Consider the following 23,875-nt stretch of genomic DNA (forward strand, 5'->3'; position numbering starts at 1 on the left):
TTTATTTTCAGGGAGCACTGCTGGCAACAGGCTCCCTGCATCGTGGGACTGAGGGGAGAGGAGCAGACCTACTTAAATGATAGGCTCTGCTTCTTAGGCTACTGGACACCATTAGCTCCAGAGGGAGTCGGAACACAGGTCTCACCCTGGGGTTCGTCTCGGAGCCGCGCCGCCGTCCTCCTCACAGAGCCGGAAGATAGAAGCCGGGTGAGTATGAGAAGCAAGAAGACGTCAAAGGCGGCAGAAGACTTCAGATCTTCATGAGGTAAAGCTGCGCGCCATTGCTCCCACACACAGGCACACAGAAAGCACTGATGGGTGCAGGGCGCAGGGGGGGTGCCCTGGGCAGCAATAAACCTCGTTTTTGGGCAAAAAAGGTCACATTAGGCTGCGGATGCAGCAAATAGATGATCCCCCACCATTTTATTAAAATTGAAGAGGGACCGAAGCCCGCCGCTGGAGGGGGCGGAGCTTGATCCCTCAGCACTAACCAGCGCCATTTTCTCCACAGAGGCTGCAGAGAACGCTGGCTCCCCGGACTCTCCCCTGCTGAATACTTCAGAGGGTTGAAAAAGAGGAGGGGGGCACATTGGAGCGCAGTGAGTGGGAAGATTGGCATTATATAATAATATAAAAGCGCTGTCTGGATTTTCCAGTGTCCGTTTGGCGCTGGGTGTGTGCTGGCATACTCTCTCTCTCTGTCTCTCCTAAGGGCCTGGTTGGGGATTTGTCCCCTTTTATAGGTATATCCCTGTGTGTGGGGGGTGTCGGTACGTGCGTGTCGGCATGTCTGAAGCGGAAGGCTTCTCCAAGGAGGAGGTGGAGCAGATGAGTGGTGTGTCCCCGTCGGTAGTGCCGACTCAGGAATGGATGGACATGTGGCATATGTTGAATGCAAGTGTGGCATCTTTACATAAGAGGCTAGATAAAGCTGAATCCAGGGAGGCATCAGGGGGTCAATCCTCGGATTGGACCGACTCACAGGGCCCGTCGGGGTCTCAAAAGCGTCCCTTGTCACTAATTGTGGACACTGATACTGACACGGACTCTGATTCCAGTGTCGACTATGATGAAGCTAGATTGCACCCTAAGGTGACAGAGTATTCAGTGTATGATTATTGCAATAAGAGATGTGTTGCATATTGCTGATGAACCCTCTGTTCCAGACACGAGGGTACACCTGTTTAAGGGAAAGAAACCGATAATAAACTTCCCCCATCTCATGAACTTAACGAGTTTTTTGAAAAAGCTTGGGAGACTCCAGATAAGAGGCTGCAGATTCCCAAAATAATTAATATGGCATACCCTTTCCCTACACAGGACAGGGTACGTTGGGAATCCTCTCCCACTGTGGACAAGGCTTTAACACGCCTGTCCAAGAAAGTGGCGCTGCCGTCTCCAGACACAGCGGCCCTCAAGGACCCTGTGGACCGCAGGCAGGAGACTACATTAAAGTCTATTTATTCACATACTGGTGCTTTGCTCAGACCGGCAATTGCGTCGGCATGGGTATGTAGCGCAGTTGCAGCTTGGACAGATACCCTGTCGGCTGACCTTGATACCCTAGATAGGGATGCTATTTTGTTAACTCTAGCCCATATTAAAGATGCAGTCTTGTATATGAGAGACGCTCAAAGGGACATTGGGTTGCTGGGTTCCAGAGCCAATGCCATGGCTATTTCAGCGAGACGATCCTTATGGACCCGCCAATGGACGGGTGATGCGGATTCGAAAAAGCATATGGAGGTTTTACCCTATAAGGGTGACGTGGTGTTTGGGGATGGGCTCGCGGACCTGGTTTCCACAGCTACCGCTGGTAAATCTACCTTTTTACCTTTTATTCCCCAACAGCAAAAGAAAACTCCACAATATCACATGCAGTCCTTTCGGTCGCAAAAGTCCAGAAGAGGTCGGGGATCCTCCTTCCTTGCCAGAGGTAAGGGTAGAGGAAAGAGAACACCTGCTTCGGCTGGTGCCCAGGAACAGAAGTCCTCCCAGGCTTCTACAAAACCCACTGCATGACGCTGGGGCTCCCCTGCGGGAGTCCGCACCAGTGGGGGCACACCTTCGACTCTTCAGCCAGGTCTGGGTCAGGTCAGACGTGAATCCTTGGGCGTTGGAAATAGTTTCCCAAGGCTACAAACTGGAATTCGAAGAGGTGCCCCCACGCCGATTTTTCAAGTCGGCCTTACCAGCTTCTACCCCAGAGCAGGATGTAGTGTTAGCTACAATTCTAACGCTGTGTCAACAGCAAGTAATTATCAGGGTTCCCCTGAACCAACAGGGAAAAGGGTACTATTCGACCCTTTTTGTGGTCCCGAAGCCGGATGGTTCGGTCAGACCCATTTTAAATCTAAAATCCCTAAACCTGTACTTGAAAAGATTCAAATTCAAGATGGAATCGCTCCGATCGGTAATAGCCAGCCTGGAGGGGGGGGATTTTCTGGCGTCATTGGACATAAAGGATGCTTACCTTCATGTCCCCATATATCCCTCTCATCAGGAGTACCTGAGATTCGCTGTACAGGATTGTCATTACCAGTTTCAGACGTTGCCGTTTGGGCTTTCCACGGCCCCGAGGATTTTCACCAAGATAATGGCGGAAATGATGGTGGTCCTGCGCAAGCAAGGAGTCACAATTATCCCATACTTGGACGATCTCCTGATAAAGGCGAGATCAAAAGAGCAATTGCTGAGAAACGTGTCACTCTCTCTGAGAGTACTCCAGCAACACGGTTGGATTCTCAATCTACCGAAGTCACAGTTGGTTCCAACAACTCGACTAGCGTTCCTAGGTATGATACTGGACACGGAACAAAAGAAGGTTTTTCTCGCGTTGGAAAAAGGCCAGGACCTCCAGAACATGGTCAGAGACCTGCTAAAGCCAAAAAGAGTGTCAGTTAATCAATGCACTCGTGTTCTGGGGAAAATGGTGGCAGCCTACGAGGCCATCCCCTTCGGCAGGTTCCATGCGAGGACATTTCAATGGGACCTTCTGGACAAATGGTCCGGGTCCCATCTACAATTACATCAAAAGATAACACTGTCCCCCAGGGCCAGGGTGTCTCTTCTATGGTGGCTGCAAAGTGCTCACCTCTTAGAGGGTCGCAGATTCGGCATTCAGGACTGGGTTCTGGTAACCACGGATGCGAGCCTCCGAGGATGGGGAGCAGTCACCCAAGGAAGACATTTTCAAGGACTATGGACAAGCCAGGAGTCCTGCCTGCACATCAACGTGTTGGAATTAAGGGCCATATACAACGGCCTTCGACAAGCGGAGAGTCTTCTTCGCAACCTACCGGCGCTGATTCAATCGGACAATGTCACAGCAGTGGCTCATGTGAACCGCCAAGGCGGGACAAGGAGCAGAGTCGCGATGGCAGAAGCCACCAGGATTCTTCGCTGGGCGGAAAATCACGTAAGCGCTCTGTCAGCTGTCTTCATTCCGGGTGTGGACAACTGGGAGGCAGACTTCCTCAGCAGACACGATCTCCATTCAGGAGAGTGGGGACTTCATCAAGAAGTCTTTGCAGAGATAACGGGTCTTTTGGGAGTTCCTCAAATAGACATGATGGAGTCACGCCTCAACAAGAAGCTTCGGAGGTATTGTGCCAGGTCCCAGGACCCTCAGGCAATAGCAGTAGACGCTCTGGTAACGCCATGGGTGTTCCAATCGGTCTACGTGTTTCCTCCTCTTCCTCTCATCACAAAGGTGTTGAGGATCATAAGGCGAAAAAGAGTAGAGACAATACTCATAGTTCCAGACTGGCCTCGAAGGGCCTGGTACTCAGATCTTCAGGAGATGCTCACAGAAGATCCTTGGCCTCTTCCTCTAAGGGAGGACCTGTTGTAGCAGGGGCCCTGCATGTTCCAAGACTTACCGCGGTTACGTTTGACGGCATGGCGGTTGAACGCCGGATCCTAGCTGAGAAGGGTATTCCGGAAGAGGTCATACCTTCTCTAATAAAGGCTAGGAAGGAGGTGACGGCAAAACATTATCACCGTATCTGGCAGAAATATGTCTCTGGTGTGAAACCAGGAATGCTTCTACGGAAGATTTCCATTTGGGTCGTTTTCTCCACTTCCTATAGACAGGAGTGGATATGGGCCTAAAATTAGGCTCTGTTAAGGTACAGATTTCGTTAATATTCTTTCAGAAGGAATTGGCTTCTCTTCCAGAAGTCCAGACTTTTGTAAAGGGAGTGCTACACATCCAGCCTCCTTTTGTGCCCCCAGTGGCACCATGGGACCTGAACGTGGTATTGCAGTTCCTAAAATCACACTGGTTTGAACCCCTTAACACGGTTGAGTTGAAACTTCTCACCTGGAAGGTGGTCATGTTATTGGCCTTGGCATCTGCAAGGCGGGTGTCAGAATTAGCGGCCTTGTCTTACAAGAGCCCCTACTTGATTTTTCATGTTGATAGAGCGGAATTGAGGACTCGTCCTCAATTTTTACCTAAGGTGGTTTCTTCATTCCATATAAACCAACCTATTGTGGTGCCTGTGGCTACAAGTGACTTGAAGGATTCCAGGTCCCTGCATGTAGTCAGGGCCTTAAAGATTTATGTAGCAAGGACAGCTAGGATTAGGAAAACAGAGGCTCTGTTTGTTCTGTATGCAGCCAACAAGATTGGCGTGCCTGCTTCAAAGCAGACTATTGCTCGCTGGATCTGTAACACGATGCAGCAGGCGTATGGTACGGCTGGATTGCCGTTACCACATTCAGTAAAGGCCCATTCCACTAGGAAGGTGGGCTCTTCTTGGGCGGCTGCCCGGGGCGTCTCGGCATTACAGCTTTGCCGAGCAGCGACTTGGTCGGGGTCAAACACTTTTGCTAAATTCTACAAGTTTGATACCCTGGCTGATGAGGACCTAGCATTTGCTCAGTCGGTGTTGCAGAGTCATCCGCACTCTCCCGCCCGATTGGGAGCTTTGGTATGAACCCCATGGTCCTTACGGAGTCCCCAGCATCCTCTAGGACGTAAGAGAAAATAAGATTTTAAACCTACCAGTAAATCTATTTCTCCTAGTCCGTAGAGGATGCTGGGCGCCCGTCCCAGTGCGGAAAATCTGCAAGACTTGTATATAGTTATTGCTTACATGAGGGTTATTGTACAGTTGGAATCGGTCTTGGACCGTTGCTGTTGTTTGTTCATTCTGTTAACTGGTTATGTGTATTCCAGGTTATATGGTATGATTGGTGTGGGCTGGTATGAATCTTGCCCTTAGATTTACAAAATCCTTTCCTCGTATTGTCCATCTCCTCTGGGCACAGTTCTCTAGCTGAGGTCTGGAGGAGGGGCATAGAGGGAGGAGCCAGTGCACACCCATACTAAAAGTTATTTTTAGGTGCCCATGTCTCCTGCGGAGCCCGTCTATACCCCATGGTCCTTACGGAGTCCCCAGCATCCTCTACGGACTAGGAGAAATAGATTTACTGGTAGGTTTAAAATCTTATTTATTATTAGCAGTTTCATTGGCTGCTTGTAAAACTATCCTACACATATGGATCCAAAGTTCCCCACCAACTCTTGAATTATTTAAGGAAAAGCTTTTTTTAATTCTTCATATGGATTGATTAGAGGCATCTCTCCAGATAGAGGCCTGTAGTAAAAATGTCTTTGCCATATAGGAAGGTTTCATAGAGGTTCTTCCCCTTTCTACAAAGGAGCCAGTACTTTGTTGCTTTTGTAACGCTCTTTGGTATGAGACTCGTACCTATCTACGTGGTCCCCCAATCTCTCTTCAGTAGGCATGTGATAATGGACCCAGTTCTTCTTGTTTTTTTTCTATGGTGTGCACAGTTTGGTAAAATGATTCCTTCATCTTAATATTTCTTATTCTTGATATTGTCTTAGACTCCTGTCATTTATTTTGGTTATGTATTGCTTTGCCAGTATCTGAATAATGTCTTTGGGTTATTTTTATGCTTCAATAAAACAAAACAATATTTAAAAAAATTAATTTGGCTTAATTAGAAGTAGAGATGGCAGGTTTGCATTTACGCGGCTCTTAACGCTGAACTACCGCAAGTTCAGATTTATCTCTATTTTTCTTATTGGCCAATTTGGCTTACCAAAACACATGACAGCTGGATAGCCAATAAGATGCAGTTTTTGAGATCCGAGTAAATCTGAACCGCACACCTCTAATTAGAAGGGAGTTGTTATAGAGGTCAGGGTCAACATAACACTTTTTAATGAAGTCATAATTTGCTTTATCAGCAGCTTCTGTCCTTCACGTTCAAGGGTTTTTCTATTTTATTTAGCAAGAAGTACTTCTGTTACTTCTATACCAAGACACCTACATTTCCAGTGACTGTGTCAGGAACAGTGTGTTCGGGATTAGAGGTCTAGACGTTGCACCACTTGCATATTTTGACACTTCTTCTCAGCGCTCGGGCTCTGTCATGCTAGAGACAGAGTGGGCCAAGCCCATAATAATAGGTTAAATGTCTCCTTCGCAGTAGCAGTCTGTAGTGAGTGAATGAACCTGTGTTTTTCCTTGTCACTGTGCCCAGGCATCCCGTTTCTAACCATATCACTCTCGTAGCTAAGGAGGTGAAAATGACTTATACGTTCTGTCATAAATGTGTTATTTTAAGCACACTTTTAGTGAGGACATTTCACATTTGAGTTTATTTATTAGTGTCCCGGAACATTAAATCTGGGATATATCTCCTACCTTAGCACTGTTTCTCTGCAAGCGATGCCAAACAAGGCCTTTCCTTACATGTTCAGCATCTCCAGCCAACTCCTCTCATTCCACAGGAGTGTAATAATTATCGCATGTCCCTGTGTTATAAGAGAGGAAAAATCTGTGCCTGACTTTCCATTTTTCTTCTTTGCTTCCCAGGTGTTAACTCTTTCATGGTCTACATGGCCTATAAAGATTTGTATCAGATGTCCAACACTGAGGTAAATGATATTTTTCGGTTTCCTTCCTTTCTGGGCACAGATCCAGATGAAATTGACTTTTTGTTCCTCCTTTCAGCCTGTGTCTGTTGGACGCCAGGCCCTGATCTTGTGAATTACAATGTGTTTACAAGTTTTGAACCAATAATGTAGACCTGTGTCACTTCTGTTAAACTTCATTTATTCATACACCCGCGTCATAGCTGTCATACAGCCGCCAGAGGTTCAGCAATTTGTAATGAACATGCAGATGTTATCAAGGCTGACATACTAATGTTGTGTATTACAGCTCTATGAGATATTCACATTCCTGGGAGGTCTCGGGGCAATTGCTCAGGTTCATGCTGAAAATGGCGACATCATTGCCCAGGTAAGTGGCAGCAACAGTAGGAAATACCTACACTTCCTATATGTTCATATAGGGCCAGAATACCATTTGCAGGGGGCCTGTAGAAAGACCTTTGTGATTTACCCTATAGTGAAAGAAAAATGAAAATGTGGAGGATGATTCATTTAAATTAATGATGGAACTGGCTGCGTTCCTGTAGGGAAATATTTACTTAAATACATAATTACCTATACAGATCCTGGTTAGTGTCTACTTGTATTTTTGAAGTCTGCAGCTAGGCTATGCACATACAGCTTTCTATGTGTAACATGGTTTCCCTACTACACTGGGACACTAGCTGCTGTGTGTATTCACAGATCTGAGGTAAAGAAATGTCATTTGTAACTAAACTCTGCATTCTGAATGTGCCACAGCCTTTATAAATGCTACTGTGACCATAGTTTTAAAGGTACCAAAAAATACCAACCACACACAGAACAATTAATGATTTATTTAACCAATAACACCATACAGTTGAGAGAAATAATGCCTAAAGTTGGGTACACACTAGTGACCTATCGGCCGTTCAGTGTTTAGCTAGTGGGTTGGCAGGTGTATGCAAACGATATGTCTGTGAACGACGTAGTTCAGACATATCGTGTTGGCTGTGCTGCACAACCGATGGCCGATGTATGTATGGGTAGGACACGTGCCGCAGGGGCTGACGTCACAGCTGGGCAGGCAAATTCAAATTCCCGCCCAGCTGTGATGCGAGATTAACACATCAAGCGGCCAATCGGTACGTATATATGCTTACCTGGTTCGGCTACTCTGCCAGCACAACGGCGGGTCTTCCATCAAGTCGTGATGGTGTGACCAAGACTGCTGTATCTTGTGCTGCATACAGTAGCTGCCTATAAACCCCTTGCTGAATAACATTACAGAGGTTATTCACTCTGTGCTCACCCTCCCAGTTATCTGAATGTATAAGCCCAGCTATCTGCATGGCTATGAGAGCTGAGCCCTGAATCAGAGATGGACGCAGTGTCAATATTTCTGCAGATGAGTGACTTTTTGGTACTGTTCATTTGCACAAAGTCCTGGAAACCCTTACTGCATATACGCGTCAACCCAACAACCCAAGTGCCCGATGGTTTGCAGTTGCATATGTCACCGCCCACACTTAAGAAGGGGTTTCATGGTGGAGGCTGGGAGGTGTCCTAAAGTGAATGAAAAAAGGAGCCACCTCATGACTGCTATATGTGTGAGACACAAGAGTGTCTGGGAATGCTGAGCTACCAACCATAAATCCACTGCTTCAGAGGCCATGCGAAGTTAGATTTGAGGAGAGTAGCAATGCCGATGGTGCTAGTTGGCTACTAATGTTGCGTCAGTGTTGGAGTGTTAACAGTCTCCATCGCAACTGGATGGAGTGGGCGTCTCAGCGCTCGTGCACTCTATCACACAGTGGAGCACAAAGGGAAAGGCTGAGATTAGCATTTGCATATATCTGTAACTGCTATTTGAGAGAGCGGCTGCATTACCAACCATCCCTGTATCAGGCCCCGAGTCCGTACATAGGGCCTGATTCCAACTGTATGGCACTGCACAGCAGCAGGGAAAACAGTCTTGGTCACGTGCGCCCCTCCCAACGCAAAAGCATGTCCATCCTGCTGCGGCTACGTGGGAGCGAGCTATATCGTAAAACCTGCTCTGCACATGCGCAGACCACTAACCATCAGATTTGAATGTAACCCATTGGGTTTGTGTACAAATCAGAGTCAGGCCCATAGTACTTTTGTAGAGTTCTGTGGAAATATGGATGGCTTTGTTGTGCTAGTTTTACCTGCAGTGCAAGTGAGCAATACCAGCAAGTAAGCTCTTCATTGGGAATCTCCTATATTTGCTGAACATAGAGAGTAGACTATTTAAGAAGTGGATGTCAAAATCGGGGGCGTAGCCAGAACTTTGTGGGCCCCATAGCAACATTTGAAGGGGCCTCTTTCACAGTGCTTCTAGAGAGACACCACTCCACAGCAGTTGTTAATTTTATGCCCCATAATAGTGCCCTAGTTTATTTTATAAACCATAATAGTGCCCTAGTTTATTTTATAAACCATAATAGTGCCCTAGTTCACGTTATGTCACGTTTTAGGGCTGCCAGTACATAATATGCAGCAGTGTACCCCAATTTACATTATGACCGTGTCCCCAGTTTACATTGTCATATTACAGTGCCCCCAGTTTATGGCACACTAGAGTGCCTCCACTTCATATTGTGACACATCACAGTGCCCCAGTTCATATTATGTAACATTATAAAGCCCTTCTGTTCATTTATATACCACATTAAAATGAGCAGGTACAGGGGCATAACAAGAAATATTGTAGGCCACAAGGCAAACAATTGTAAAGGCCTCTATGTGCCACACAATGGTGAAAGATGTATACAACACGTGTAACTTTGATATCGATGTTGGGCCCCTCTTAGCTCTGGGCCCCATAGCAGCTGCACTGCCTGCACCTATGGCTGCTACGCCCTTGGTCAAAAGGTTGTCAACGGCTGTAATTAGCACAATTACATTAATAGCTATCCAGCATTTGCTAATACCATAGGGATATTGATGACCAGAATCTGGGCAAATCCATTTTTTTCTATGTTCTCTAAATATCCTGGAGATTGTGTCTATGAAAACTCAAACTTCTTTTCAGTTCTTTGGAAGTTTTATTTTTGTTTCGTAATTCTATCCATTTACATAAAGTAAAATGTATTATTTATGGTGTATTTGTTTGCAGTCTTCTTTGCTTTGATAAAATGCAAGTCCTGGAAGTGTCCGTGAACTCTGTGTATGTTTGGGGACTAGCTATGACCATTTGGATATTGAGAGTTCCTGCAAAGTGCTCTCAGAATCTTTCAGAACAAGAGATTGTACTGATGAAAGGAGTTTTGGCTGAGTTGCCTTAATGTCTATGGAAACGTAACCAGAATCCTTTCCAAACCTCTAAACTGCAGTTGTTGGCTCTGGTTCATCTGTCCCTAATTAATACAAAATGTTAGTGAGAGGTCAGAAGTGCAGAATGGAGAAGATGAAGCCAGTGAGCTAGAAACATGCAGCAGTTTCCTAGAGAAGGGAGAAAATATCTTCTACGAAGATTAGAATTGTTGCCTCAGACTGTGCATAATAGTCCCTGTAAAAAAACAAACACATATTTTGATTTTGGGGTCTGTTTACTAAGCCGCGGAGAGAGATAAAGTACCAGACAATCAGCTTCTAACTGCCATGTTACAGGCTGTGTTTGATAAATTACAAGAGCTGGTTGGTTGGTACTTTATCTCTCTCCTCTTTATCTCTCTCCAAGGCTTAATAAATTGACCTCTGACACTGCCAACTTGGCAGCAGCAAAATATTCGTAATTTGGACTGTGTGTGATGCCACCTTCTTAAATTTGGGATCCAGATAATTGTAGACAGTTACTAGGTTGACACCGTATGGTCTTCATGCATTAGGTCGACTTTGTCAAAAGGTCGACATGACAATGGTCGACACAGCAAAAGGTTTAAATTAATTTTCTTTTTGTAACCATCCACATGGACTACAAATTGTAACCAGTGCCGAACGCAGTGAGGCATCTTGCCTGAAACATGGCAAACAAAGTGGTACACATATTGGGGTTCCATGTGCTAATACAGAGGAAATGACCGCAAAATTAAATAACTCATGTTGACATTTTCATATGTCGGCCTTTCCTGTGTCGACCTTTTGTCAGTGTCTACTTTCTGCATGTCGAGCTTTTAGACACTATCGACCTAATAACTTTCGACCTTGCACACCACACCCCTTAAATTTATGGGTGACTGGTACTGATTAGCTAGGCAATAACATAGATCAATACAACTAACAGCAATCCATTTGATTGCTGCATTGTAACCAGGGCAACTAGGTTCCTGTGCCTCGCTCAGGGTATGTGGTAGGTTCAGCAGAGCAAAACTTTGTAGATCATTCTGATTACTATGTATCAAATGGTGGAAAGTGCCAATGGTTGCAATTTGGGACTATTCCTCACAGTTTGGGTGTGCAGTCTTGGGAGATGGGGTTTGGCATAAAGCATCAGTTTTTCTATTTGGAATATGATATTGTATACAATGTTATCAATATATAAAAATTGTTCTGCTTTTGTAAAGTTTTATGTAAAGTTGTTGTGGTGTTTTTTTTGTTTGTTTTTTAAAATAAATTCTTTATTTACATCACAGGATAGCACAACAAAAGGCAGAGTTTTATTACATGCCACAATAACAATAAATAAAGTACACAACAGTCATTGCTAGTTGTATGCATTTTATTATTGATTACGTTTAAGCATAAATAAAAACCTGTTATGACATATTTTTATTTTACATTTATTTTTTAGGAGCAACATAGAATGTTAGAAATGGGGATTACAGGACCAGAGGGTCACGTGTTGAGCCGCCCAGAAGAGGTAAGTCCATGCAAAAAAAAGTGTCTATTAAAATAATTGGAATATTCATTTTTATTTCCTCTTAATTGGATCACCTGAGATAGAAAATGGACTTATTCCTGATTGGCTGTTTGAAAATATTTGGTCATCAATCTTAATTGCTGGGCATAGTACTTTATGGATCAGTTTTATGGGCCTGCTGAAGCAAAAGCAGACCTGTTAGCATTCAGGGGCAGATGTATTAACCTGGAGAACGGCATAAGGAAGTGATAAACCAGTGATATGTGCAAGGTGATAATGCACCAGCCAATCAGCTCCTAACTGTTAATTTTCATATTGGAGCTGATTGGCTGGTTCGTTTATCACCTTGCACATATCACTGGTTTATCACTTCGTTATGCCTTCTCCAGGTTCATACATCTGCCCCTCATTTCCCTCCAGTGCCATGCAATACTTTCACATTTCTTAATGTACAGACAGGAAGCTGGATGTACAGGCACGCACACACTTCCCAACTTTTAAGGTCCATATGTCGTGACCTTTGCATGCCTTAGGCGCACAGCATCTATTCAGGGATTTCTCACTGTTTGGAGAGCAGCAAGTGAACTAGGGCTCCCCCAACTCCCCCCCCCCCCCCCTCCCCTCCACTCCCCCTCCCCCCCCCCCCTCCACTCCTCCTCCCCCCTCGAGCAGGCGGGACACTGCAGCCTGCTTGTGGGACAGCAGGACGGTGTCCGAATAGCATGACTGTCCTGCGGGAATTGAGACAGTTGGGAGGTATGCAGGCAGGAAGCTGGAAGTACAGGGGGCAAAAAAGGAAGCAAGGACATTTAGCCTGGCTAATGCTGTGCATGTCTGAGTTGGTGACAGGAATGTTACCTACATCAGCACTGTTCATATGTGTAAATGAATTATGGCCCAATGCTATTGCATTTACATTTGGTAGGCATGAGAAAGGTCATCGCTGGCCCCAGAGCAGAGTTTGAGGTGTAGGGCCTGGCAGTGTCAGTACATCCTCTCTAGGCTTTTGGGAGGGTGGGCCAGCATTGCTGTGGCATGCCTCCACTCCGGGTCCCATAGCAGCTACACCCCCTGCAATGGCATCCATTCCACCTCCATCTTTAATACTATCAATATAAAACCACATGGAAATGTTGTAATCTTGCTAAAAATACCTGTATATTTTATTTTCATGTTGCCTCAAAAGTATAATTTCATTTTGTTCTGCTATAGGGAGTTCATTTAAATTGCTAGCCCTAAAAATAGAATAAATTCCACATAATGGCAATTAGTGACATACTAGTGAGTTCTACCACTTGGTGCACTATAGAAAGCAAAACTTACTAATGGCGTGAAAGAAAAATATAATGTCCTATGCACTATATGTTAGAAACGTAAAAGTTACACAGTCAGAAGCGGTAGGCTATTATCTTATTATTGTAAGACTTTTCCTGTCTTTATGGAACCTAAGCAAGTTTGTTCTGTTTATCTCCAGTGCTGATTGCTAATCAAGCAGAAGGAAATCGTTAATGTCAGAAGATAAGCATGTCTTTGGAAGCCTGTTATACACCAGCCATGCTGTACATTAAAGTCAGCTCTTCCATTAAGGATAAAGTAAATAGGAAGCAGAAGTGTATACAAATGGGTAAATGTATAGAAGTAGGCAGAAAGTCACTCAGCGCATGCATAGGTATAAAAAAACAAAGTTCAATACCCTAGTATACAGATTTAAGAAGAAGAAAATGACAGTTGGATCATATAATAGAGAATATTTTCATGTCTATGACAGTGTTTGGTTGGGTGCCAGTTCTATAGTGTAATGTTTATTTTAGTGATAGGAGAGGAAGTTCCATGTAATGAGGAAAAGATGTGCACACGGAGCACTGCCGTGTGACGCCCACACTCTGCAACTGACAGGAAGTGTGTTTTGTTTCTTTTTGAACAATTTAGAATTGCATTTGTCAGGAATTCTAGATCCTTAAGCGTGAAGTCTTTACTAGTTGCAATGCAATGAGTGAGAGACAGCCTAGCTGCATGTTCACAGGCTAAAGCCATAAAAAGCTCACACTGCAACAGAGATGATGTGAAGGGGGGTACAAGGTACTGATTGGAAACAGATTCATAGATGATATGGTTTACATAAGGCTGAGCCATCTGCATACCAGCTGCACTTAATGTGGAAGAATATACTTCATGGCCAAATTAAGGAAGCAACCCTGCTGAACTAATTGCTGTCCATTATACCATTGCTCAAGACTGTATAACATGCTTGGGGTGTGACATGAGTCGAAGTAGGATTTTCAGTTAAGCTGTTAGCCATGTGAGGGCAGTCTATGTACCATTCTAAATATTATACCCCTGTATATGTTTGATGTGATTAGACATCCCTTGATGGTACGATATTTAGTACACCGTTTTGTGCTTAGGATTAAATTGGTGGAAATGGTGTCATACTAGGAGGGACTATAGACTGTATCAGTACAATGAACAAAAACTGGTATGATTTCCAATGGCCCTAACCCACATGTAAGGCTGCTCCTGTTCAGAGGTGTTGTGGCATCTAAATATACTTCATAGTACGGAGTCTACAGAGGTTCTCGCAGGTGATGGGACCATTAGGAAGAAATGAACCAGCAACCAGGTAGACAGCCATGACATAGCAGTAATATTTTTTAAACCAATACTTAAAAATAAACTGATTTTTTTATTTATTTTTATATTGTTTTATTAACTCTTTATTTAATCCTAAGGTAGCGTACACCTTTTTTCCTACGTGTATTTGCATTCATTATCCTGCTACTTATGTCTCCTGCACCAGCAGGCTACACATCAGTGTATCGTACATATACGTCGTGTATCATCCCCCTTCTCAGTCACACTTCTGTACTTACTGTTCTGTAGAGAGTGCTGTCATGTCCTGCCTGTCTGTATATTGAGGGTTAGAGATCTTGTGCAGGGTGTTCTCTTAGATAATTATACAGAAATGAGTAACCCAATATTTAAAATTCAATTTATGAAAACTGTACTTACTGAATAATAACCTTGTTAGTAAACTCTGTTCATGTACAATCCATCAATTTTCAGATGGTCATATTGTTTCACAATGCAAGTAAAAGGTATTTTCTCTGACGTCCTAGTGGATGCTGGGAACTCCGAAAGGACCATGGGGAATAGCGGCTCCGCAGGAGACTGGGCACAACTAAAGAAAGCTTTTAGGTCACCTGGTGTGCACTGGCTCCTCCCACTATGACCCTCCTCCAAGCCTCAGTTAGATTTTGTGCCCGGCCGAGGTTGGATGCAGACTAGGGGCTCTCCTGAGCTTCTAGAAAGAAAGTATATAATTAGGTTTTTTATTTTACAGTGAGACCTGCTGGCAACAGGCTCACTGCAGCGAGGGACTAAGGGGAGAAGAAGCGAACCTACCTGCTTGCAGCTAGCTTGGGCTTCTTAGGCTACTGGACACCATTAGCTCCAGAGGGACCGACCGCATGGAACTGGCCTTGGTGTTCGGTCCCGGAGCCGCGCCGCCGTCCCCCTTACAGAGCCAGAAGTAAGAAGAGGTCCGGAAAATCGGCGGCAGAAGACATCAGTCTTCACCAAGGTAGCGCACAGCACTGCAGCTGTGCGCCATTGCTCCTCATACACACTTCACACTCCGGTCACTGAGGGTGCAGGGCGCTAGGGGGGGGGCGCCCTGAGCAGCAATAAAAAGACCTTGGCTGGCAAAAATACCACAATATATAGCCCCAGAGGCTATATATGTGATAATTACCCCTGCCAGAATCCATAAAAAAGTGGGAGAATAGTCCGCGAAAAAGTGGCGGAGCTATCTCCTTCAGCACACTGGCACCATTTCTCCCTTACAGCTCCGCTGGAAGGAAGCTCTCAGGCTCTCCCCTGCAGTCTACACTACAGAAAAGGGTAAAAAATAGAGGGGGGGCACTAAATTTAGGCGCAGTAAATATAACAGCAGCTATAGGGGACATAATTCAGTTAGTCCCTGCATTATATAGCGTTCTGGTGTGTGCTGGCATACTCTCACTCTGTCTCCCCAAAGGGCTTTTGTGGGTCCTGTCCTCTGTTAGAGCATTCCCTGTGTGTGTGCGGTGTGTCTGTACGGCTGTGTCGACATGTTTGATGAGGATAATGATGTGGAGGCTGAGCAGATGCCTATAGAAGGGATGTCACCCTCTGCGGGGCAGACACCTGAGTGGATGGACTTATGGAAGGAATTGCGTGCACGTGTCGACTCCTTACACAAAAAATTTGACGGCATGCCAAATGCGGGACAGCCGGCTTCTCAGCTCGTGCCTGTCCAGGCGTCTCAAAGGCCATCGGGGTCTCTAAAACGCCCGCTACCTCAGATGGCAGACGCGGATGTCGACACGGATACTGACACCAGTGTCGACGACGATGAGTCTAGTCTAATGTCCACTAAGGCCATTCGTTGCATGATTGAAGCAATGAAAGAGGTGTTACAAATTTCTGATATAAACCCGGGTACCACTAAAAAGGGTATTATGTTTGGGGAGAAAAAACTACCCGTAGTTTTTCCCCCATCAGAAGAATTAAATGAAGTGTGTGAAGAAGCGTGGGCTTTCCCTGATAAAAGATTGGTAATCTCTAAGAAGTTACTAATGGCGTTCCCTTTCCCGCCAGAGGATAGGTCACGTTGGGAGACACCACCTAGGGTGGATAAAGCGCTCACACGTTTGTCTAAAAAGGTGGCACTACCGTCTCCGGATACGGCCGCCCTCAAGGAACCTGCTGATAGAAAGCAGGAGGCGATCCTGAAGTCTGTATATACACACTCAGGCATTATACTTAGACCAGCTATTGCGTCAGCATGGATGTGCAGTGCTGCCGCTGCGTGGTCAGATTCCCTGTCAGAAAATATTGACACCCTAGACAGGGACACTATTCTGCTAACCATAGAGCATATAAAAGACTCAGTCTTATACATGAGAGATGCACAGAGGGAGATCTGCCGGCTGGCATCTAAAATAAGTGCACTGTCCATTTCTGCTAGGAGAGGCTTATGGACTCGCCAGTGGACAGGGGATGCAGATTCAAAAAGGCACATGGAAGTTTTGCCTTATAAGGGTGAGGAGTTATTCGGGGATGGTCTCTCGGACCTAGTTTCCACAGCAACTGCTGGGAAGTCAGCATTTTTACCCCATGTTCCCTCACAGCCTAAAAAGGCGCCGTTTTATCAGGTACAGTCCTTTCGGACTCAGAAAAACAGGCGTGGAAAAGGCGGGTCCTTTCTGTCCAGAGACAGAGGTAGGGGAAAAAGGCTGCAACAAACAGCAGGTTCCCAGGAGCAAAAGTCCTCCCCCGCTTCTTCCAAGTCCGCCGCATGACGGTGGGGCTCCACAGGCGGAGCCAGGTACGGTGGGGGGCCGCCTCAAAAATTTCAGCGATCAGTGGGCTCGCTCACAGGTGGATCCCTGGATCCTGCAAATAGTATCTCAAGGGTACAAACTGGAATTCGAGGCGTCTCCACCCCACCGGTTCCTAAAATCTGCCTTGCCGACAACTCCCTCAGGCAGGGAGGCTGTGCTAGAGGCAATTCACAAGCTGTATTCCCAGCAGGTGATAGTCAAGGTGCCCCTACTTCAACAAGGACGGGGTTACTATTCCACACTGTTTGTGGTACCGAAACCGGACGGTTCGGTGAGACCCATTTTAAATTTGAAATCCTTGAACACATACATAAAAAAATTCAAGTTCAAGATGGAATCGCTCAGGGCGGTTATTGCAAGCCTGGACGAGGGGGATTACATGGTATCCCTGGACATCAAGGATGCTTACCTGCATGTCCCCATTTACTATCCTCACCAGGAGTACCTCAGATTTGTGGTACAGGATTGCCATTACCAATTCCAGACGCTGCCGTTTGGACTCTCCACGGCACCGAGGGTGTTTACCAAAGTAATGGCGGAAATGATGATACTACTTCGAAGAAAGGGAGTTTTAATTATCCCGTACTTGGACGATCTCCTAATAAAGGCGAGGTCCAAGGAGCAGTTGTTGGTGGGAGTAGCACTATCTCAGGAGGTACTACACCAGCACGGTTGGATTCTGAATATTCCAAAATCACAGCTGGTTCCGACGACACGTCTACTGTTCCTGGGTATGATTCTGGACACAGTCCAGAAAAAAGTGTTTCTCCCGGAGGAGAAAGCCAAGGAGCTGTCATCTCTAGTCAGAGACCTCCTGAAACCGAAACAGGTATCGGTGCATCACTGCACGCGGGTCCTGGGAAAGATGGTGGCTTCTTACGAAGCAATTCCTTTCGGCAGGTTCCATGCCAGAATCTTTCAGTGGGACCTGTTGGACCAATGGTCCGGATCGCATCTTCAGATGCATCGCTTAATAACGCTGTCTCCAAGAACCAGGGTGTCTCTGCTGTGGTGGCTGCAGAGTGCTCATCTTCTAGAGGGCCGCAGATTCGGCATACAGGACTGGGTCCTGGTGACCACGGATGCCAGCCTTCGAGGCTGGGGGGCAGTCACACAGGGAAGAAACTTCCAAGGACTATAGTCGAGTCAGGAGACTTCCCTACACATAAATATTCTGGAACTAAGGGCCATTTACAACGCCCTAAGTCAGGCAAAATCCCTGCTTCTACACCAGCCGGTACTGATCCAGTCAGACAACATCACGGCAGTCGCCCATGTAAATCGACAGAGCGGCACAAGAAGCAGGATGGCAATGGCAGAAGCCACAAGGATTCTCCGATGGGCGGAAAATCACGTACTAGCACTGTCAGCAGTGTTCATTCCGGGAGTGGACAACTGGGAAGCAGACTTTCTCAGCAGGCACGACCTCCACCCGGGAGAGTGGGGACTTCATCCAGAAGTCTTCACGCTGATTGTAAATCGATGGGAACGTCCACAGGCGGACATGATGGCGTCCCGCCTAAACAAAAAACTAGAGCGCTATTGCGCCAGGTCAAGGGACCCTCAGGCGATAGCTGTGGACGCTCTAGTGACACCGTGGGTGTACCAGTCAGTTTATGTGTTCCCTCCTCTGCCTCTCATACCAAGGGTACTGAGAATAATAAGAAAACGAGGAGTAAGAACAATACTCGTGGTTCCGGATTGGCCAAGACGAGCGTGGTACCCGGAACTTCAAGAGATGATCTCAGAGGACCCATGGCCTCTGCCGCTCAGACAGGACCTGCTGCAGCAGGGGCCCTGTCTGTTCCAAGACTTACCGCGGCTGCGTTTGACGGCATGGCGGTTGAACGCCGGATCCTGAAGGAAAAGGGCATTCCAGAAGAGGTCATTCCTACGCTGATTAAAGCCAGGAAAGATGTAACTGCAAAGCATTATCACCGCATATGGCGGAAATATGTTGCTTGGTGTGAGGCCAAAAAGGCCCCAACAGAGGAATTTCAACTAGGTCGATTTCTGCATTTCCTACAAGCAGGAGTGACTATGGGCCTGAAATTAGGCTCCATTAAGGTACAGATCTCGGCTCTGTCGATTTTCTTCCAGAAAGAACTGGCTTCACTACCTGAAGTTCAGACGTTTGTGAAGGGAGTGCTGCATATTCAGCCCCCGTTTGTGCCTCCAGTGGCACCTTGGGATCTCAACGTGGTGTTGAGTTTCTTAAAATCACATTGGTTTGAGCCACTTAAAACCGTGGATCTAAAATATCTCACGTGGAAAGTGGTCATGTTATTGGCCTTGGCTTCGGCCAGGCGTGTGTCAGAATTGGCAGCTTTGTCATGTAAAAGCCCTTATCTGATTTTCCATATGGATAGGGCAGAATTGAGGACTCGTCCCCAGTTTCTCCCTAAGGTGGTATCAGCTTTTCACTTGAACCAACCTATTGTGGTGCCTGCGGCTACTAGGGACTTGGAGGATTCCAAGTTGCTGGACGTAGTCAGGGCCTTGAAAATTTATGTTTCCAGGACGGCTGGAGTCAGGAAAACTGACTCGCTATTTATCCTGTATGCACCCAACAAGCTGGGTGCTCCTGCTTCTAAGCAGACTATTGCTCGCTGGATTTGTAGCACAATTCAGCTGGCGCATTCTGCGGCTGGACTGCCGCATCCTAAATCAGTAAAAGCCCATTCCACAAGGAAGGTGGGCTCATCTTGGGCGGCTGCCCGAGGGGTCTCGGCTTTACAACTTTGCCGAGCTGCTACTTGGTCAGGGGCAAACACGTTTGCAGCACCGAATGAGAGAACTCAAGGTCCTCCTCAGCCAGGGTATCAAATTTGTAGAATTTTGCAGAGTCATCCGCACTCTCCCGCCCGTTTGGGAGCTTTGGTATAATCCCCATGGTCCTTTCGGAGTTCCCAGCATCCACTAGGACGTCAGAGAAAATAAGATTTTACTCACCGGTAAATCTATTTCTCGTAGTCCGTAGTGGATGCTGGGCGCCCGTCCCAAGTGCGGATTGTCTGCAATACTGCTGGGCGCCCGTCCCAAGTGCGGATTGTCTGCAATACTTGTACATAGTTATTGTTAACTAAAGGGTTATTGTTGAGCCATCTGTTGAGAGGCTCAGTTGTTTTTTCATACTGTTAAACTGGGTATAGTATCACGAGTTATACGGTGTGATTGGTGTGGCTGGTAAGAGTCTTACCCGGGATTCAAAATCCTTTCTTATTATGTCAGCTCGTCCGGGCACAGTGTCCTAACTGAGGCTTGGAGGAGGGTCATAGTGGGAGGAGCCAGTTCACACCAGGTGACCTAAAAGCTTTCTTTAGTTGTGCCCAGTCTCCTGCGGAGCCGCTATTCCCCATGGTCCTTTCGGAGTTCCCAGCATCCACTACGGACTACGAGAAATAGATTTACCGGTGAGTAAAATCTTATTTTCATAAACTAACCATGTGACCCTTTTTAAACCTAAATATCAATTTGAATTAGTTACCAAGCATAATATAAGTTGCAAGGAAATTTGGTTTATTCCAGATTCAGAATAATTATTTGCTTTTCATATGTGTTCGTTCTGTAATTGGCTGATGTAAGAAGGAATTATTATTTGGCTATACACATGAGAAAAGGAAATTGTGACATAATTTGTTTCTAAGGCAAATAAAGAATTTTGTTGTGACATACTGTGAGTGCACAAAGCGTAATGGTTCCATTTGTCACCTTTTCATAATATTGTTTGTCTGCAGGTATGGAACTGGTATCGTTTTCTGTTTTGCGGATGATGCGGAATCTTCTCGTTAAGTGTACTTCATTGTCCCGTGTCTCTTTGTTCTTTCAGCTGGAAGCAGAGGCTGTGTTTCGTGCCATAACCATTGCAAGCCAAACAAACTGTCCACTATATGTGACCAAAGTGATGAGCAAAAGCTCTGTAGATCTCATCTCCCAAGCCAGGAAAAAAGGTGATGACTCAAATCTCTTAGTCTAGTCTGCTGCTAAAATACATGTGAGTGGAGATAGTCAGGAATGGCGTTTTGGTAAGAAGTTATTCCTGTATGAGTTGAACATGTGCAGCAGGAAGTTAAGAGTAATCTTAACTTGGGGCTATTTTCATTATTATAAATGAGTAACTGTACAATAGTTACTTGTATATCTTTCAAAAACTAAACTATGTAGACAAGTGATTGGACGACCCCACCCCTCCACCCATGCGTGCAAGTAAAATATTGTGCTCCGGTAGCAGACACATGTTCATGAAGGTATAAAACGTGTAGAGGGACCCTGATTAAATCATTTGCTAATGAAATGGCTAGCCGGGTTTGAAAAGGGGATCTTTGTAGGCTGCGCAATGTCATGCTTCCAAGGCGACGCTGGACTGGTATACAAGAAATTCAGTAACCCAGATGGACTGGCCAGCTCAGAATCCAGATCTTGGCCCCATTGAGAACCTCTAGGATGAATTGGAGCGACAGGTGTGTTCTAGACCCACTCAACCTTCTTAAGTGTAGCAGTTGGACACTGTACTTAAGGCGGAATAGCAAAACATGCCATGGACCTACAAAATACTGACGTCCAATTACTTTTGTCTACATAGTGTAGCATACATGTTAGTGTAGAACAATATTGGCCCTCATTCCGAGTTGTTCGCTCGTTCTTTTTCATCGCATCGCAGTGAAAATCCGCTTAGTACGCATGCGCAAAGTTCGCACTGCGACTGCGCCAAGTAACTTTACTATGAAGAAAGTATTTTTACTCACGGCTTTTTCTTCGCTCCGGCGATCGTAATGTGATTGACAGGAAATGGGTGTTACTGGGCGGAAACACGGCGTTTCAGGGGCGTGTGGCTGAAAACGCTACCGTTTCCGGAAAAAACGCAGGAGTGGCCGGAGAAACGGTGGGAGTGCCTGGGCGAACGCTGGGTGTGTTTGTGACGTCAACCAGGAACGACAAGCACTGAACTGATCGCACAGGCAGAGTAAGTCTGGAGCTACTCTGAAACTGCTAAGTAGTTAGTAATCGCAATATTGCGAATACATCGGTCGCAATTTTAAGAAGCTAAGATTCACTCCCAGTAGGCGGCGGCTTAGCGTGTGTAACTCTGCTAAATTCGCCTTGCGACCGATCAACTCGGAATGAGGGCCATTGTCAGGTTAGTAGAATAACCCTCAAAATACAGATGGAGTTGTCTTTATTGAAACACTTGGCTCCCCCAACTTGCCAATGTATCGGAGTAAAGACCTCTATTGAAATTAATTGGCAGTAGCTGTATGTAAGTTTTTGACTGGTGTGACTTTATAGGTCAATACATCCAGCCCCAATAAGACAAAAATATTACTTCCACATGCGCCTCTTACCCCTTATTCCCCAGCAATGGGAGAGAGTGGGGACCAGGAATATGCAGTTTCATTAATGTGATGTTCTAGGGAACATAAACACACAATGAGCTAAGAAAAGTTATTTATAAAAGGTAATAAAAAAAGCAGCTGAAACATTTTACTCGCATTAGCCCTGGATCAGCAGATATTGGAATATTAATCTCGCAAAGCATCTCTGCTTTATGCACATCTGTTTTTTAGCATGTAGCAAAGTCAGATTTTATTTATTCCTGTTCACATTGTTCTTGTTCAAATAAACTGGCTGTATGTCAGCGAATTACAACCATACAGGAATATAGCATATTATTAAAATCCTCGTGCTGTGTGAGTAGTTTATGGTATACATAGGACCACTAAACACAGAATACAAATTGTCTGATGTAGAACATTTCCAAGTATATACGTTATGTAAGTAGGTTGTGGCCATGGGGGAAACATTCCTCCTATGCACATCAGCCTTGAGGCTCTCTTAGGCTGTGTACACATGGTACGATATTTCTTTCGATTTTGACTATATAGTCAAAATCGTAAGAAAATATAGTGCATATCGCACCGCGTGTATAGTCCTTGCGATGCCGATGCGCGGCCCCGTGGGATCGGCATCGCAAGGAAAAATGGACTGTGCAGGCAGCCCAACACTGACGGTATCAGCGGAGCCGGACTCCGGCCCCGTTGAAAAGCCAATGTTGGGCTGTGCGGCGCATCGCGCTGTGTGTACACAGCCTTAGACTGAACTGGCTGATAACAGAACATTTGTGAATGTTATCAGTATATTTTATATTAGGCAGCCTCTAGTTAGTGTGTTAGGTGCAGTGATCTTTTGGAAGCATATGTTGTTATCCACAACCAGAAAAAAATCTTCTGTGTAGTAGATGTACATGATTGCATGTATGTGGTAGCATGCTAAAACATGTGAAAATTATTAGTTCCGTTAATCCTGTTTATTTTAGAATGCTTAGAGCCAATGATTTCAAATTGTTCTTAAATTGAGATCCAATGCCAAAACTAGCTATGGGAGATATAAGAACCCTTCCTATAGGCAATCAAATAATCCAGAAATCCAGTAAACCTAATAGAACACATCCTGCCATAACTCCGATAATGGTGATCATATCCCCTACAGATTGTTGGCTTGTATATTGAGTGTGTCCTTTCATATTAGACAGATCTCAATCAACTCTATTGTGCTTTCTGAACTGAAATATATTTTAATTTGAATTCGTGTTGTATAGTTGTCACGTACAACTCGTGGTGTTTTTGGTCTGGAGCGCCAGTCACACAGCGTGGCACATGACAGAGAGCACTGTAACCACTTCATGCCATGTAATGAGTTAGAAGCACACAGTAACACTGAATGAGAAGCCTGTTTACTTCATCTGAAGGGTCCAGTATATGATTACTATGT

At 45.5% G+C, this 23,875-nt stretch overlaps 1 protein-coding gene across 2 annotated transcripts in view; it reads left to right on the plus strand.

The window, feature by feature from the left end:
• Window positions 1–23,875, plus strand: part of DPYSL3 (dihydropyrimidinase like 3) — a 319,685-nt gene that overhangs the window by 265,102 nt on the left and 30,708 nt on the right. For both annotated transcript variants that reach the window (XM_063928096.1, XM_063928097.1), the window contains exons 5-8: window positions 6,858–6,919; window positions 7,206–7,286; window positions 11,655–11,723; window positions 20,937–21,057. In XM_063928096.1, the coding sequence (XP_063784166.1) occupies window positions 6,858–6,919; window positions 7,206–7,286; window positions 11,655–11,723; window positions 20,937–21,057 (333 nt within the window). The remainder of the gene's footprint in view (window positions 1–6,857; window positions 6,920–7,205; window positions 7,287–11,654; window positions 11,724–20,936; window positions 21,058–23,875) is intronic.

This window comes from Pseudophryne corroboree, chromosome 6, assembly GCF_028390025.1.
Source record: "Pseudophryne corroboree isolate aPseCor3 chromosome 6, aPseCor3.hap2, whole genome shotgun sequence".
In the NCBI taxonomy this organism is placed as follows: Eukaryota; Metazoa; Chordata; class Amphibia; order Anura; family Myobatrachidae; genus Pseudophryne; species Pseudophryne corroboree.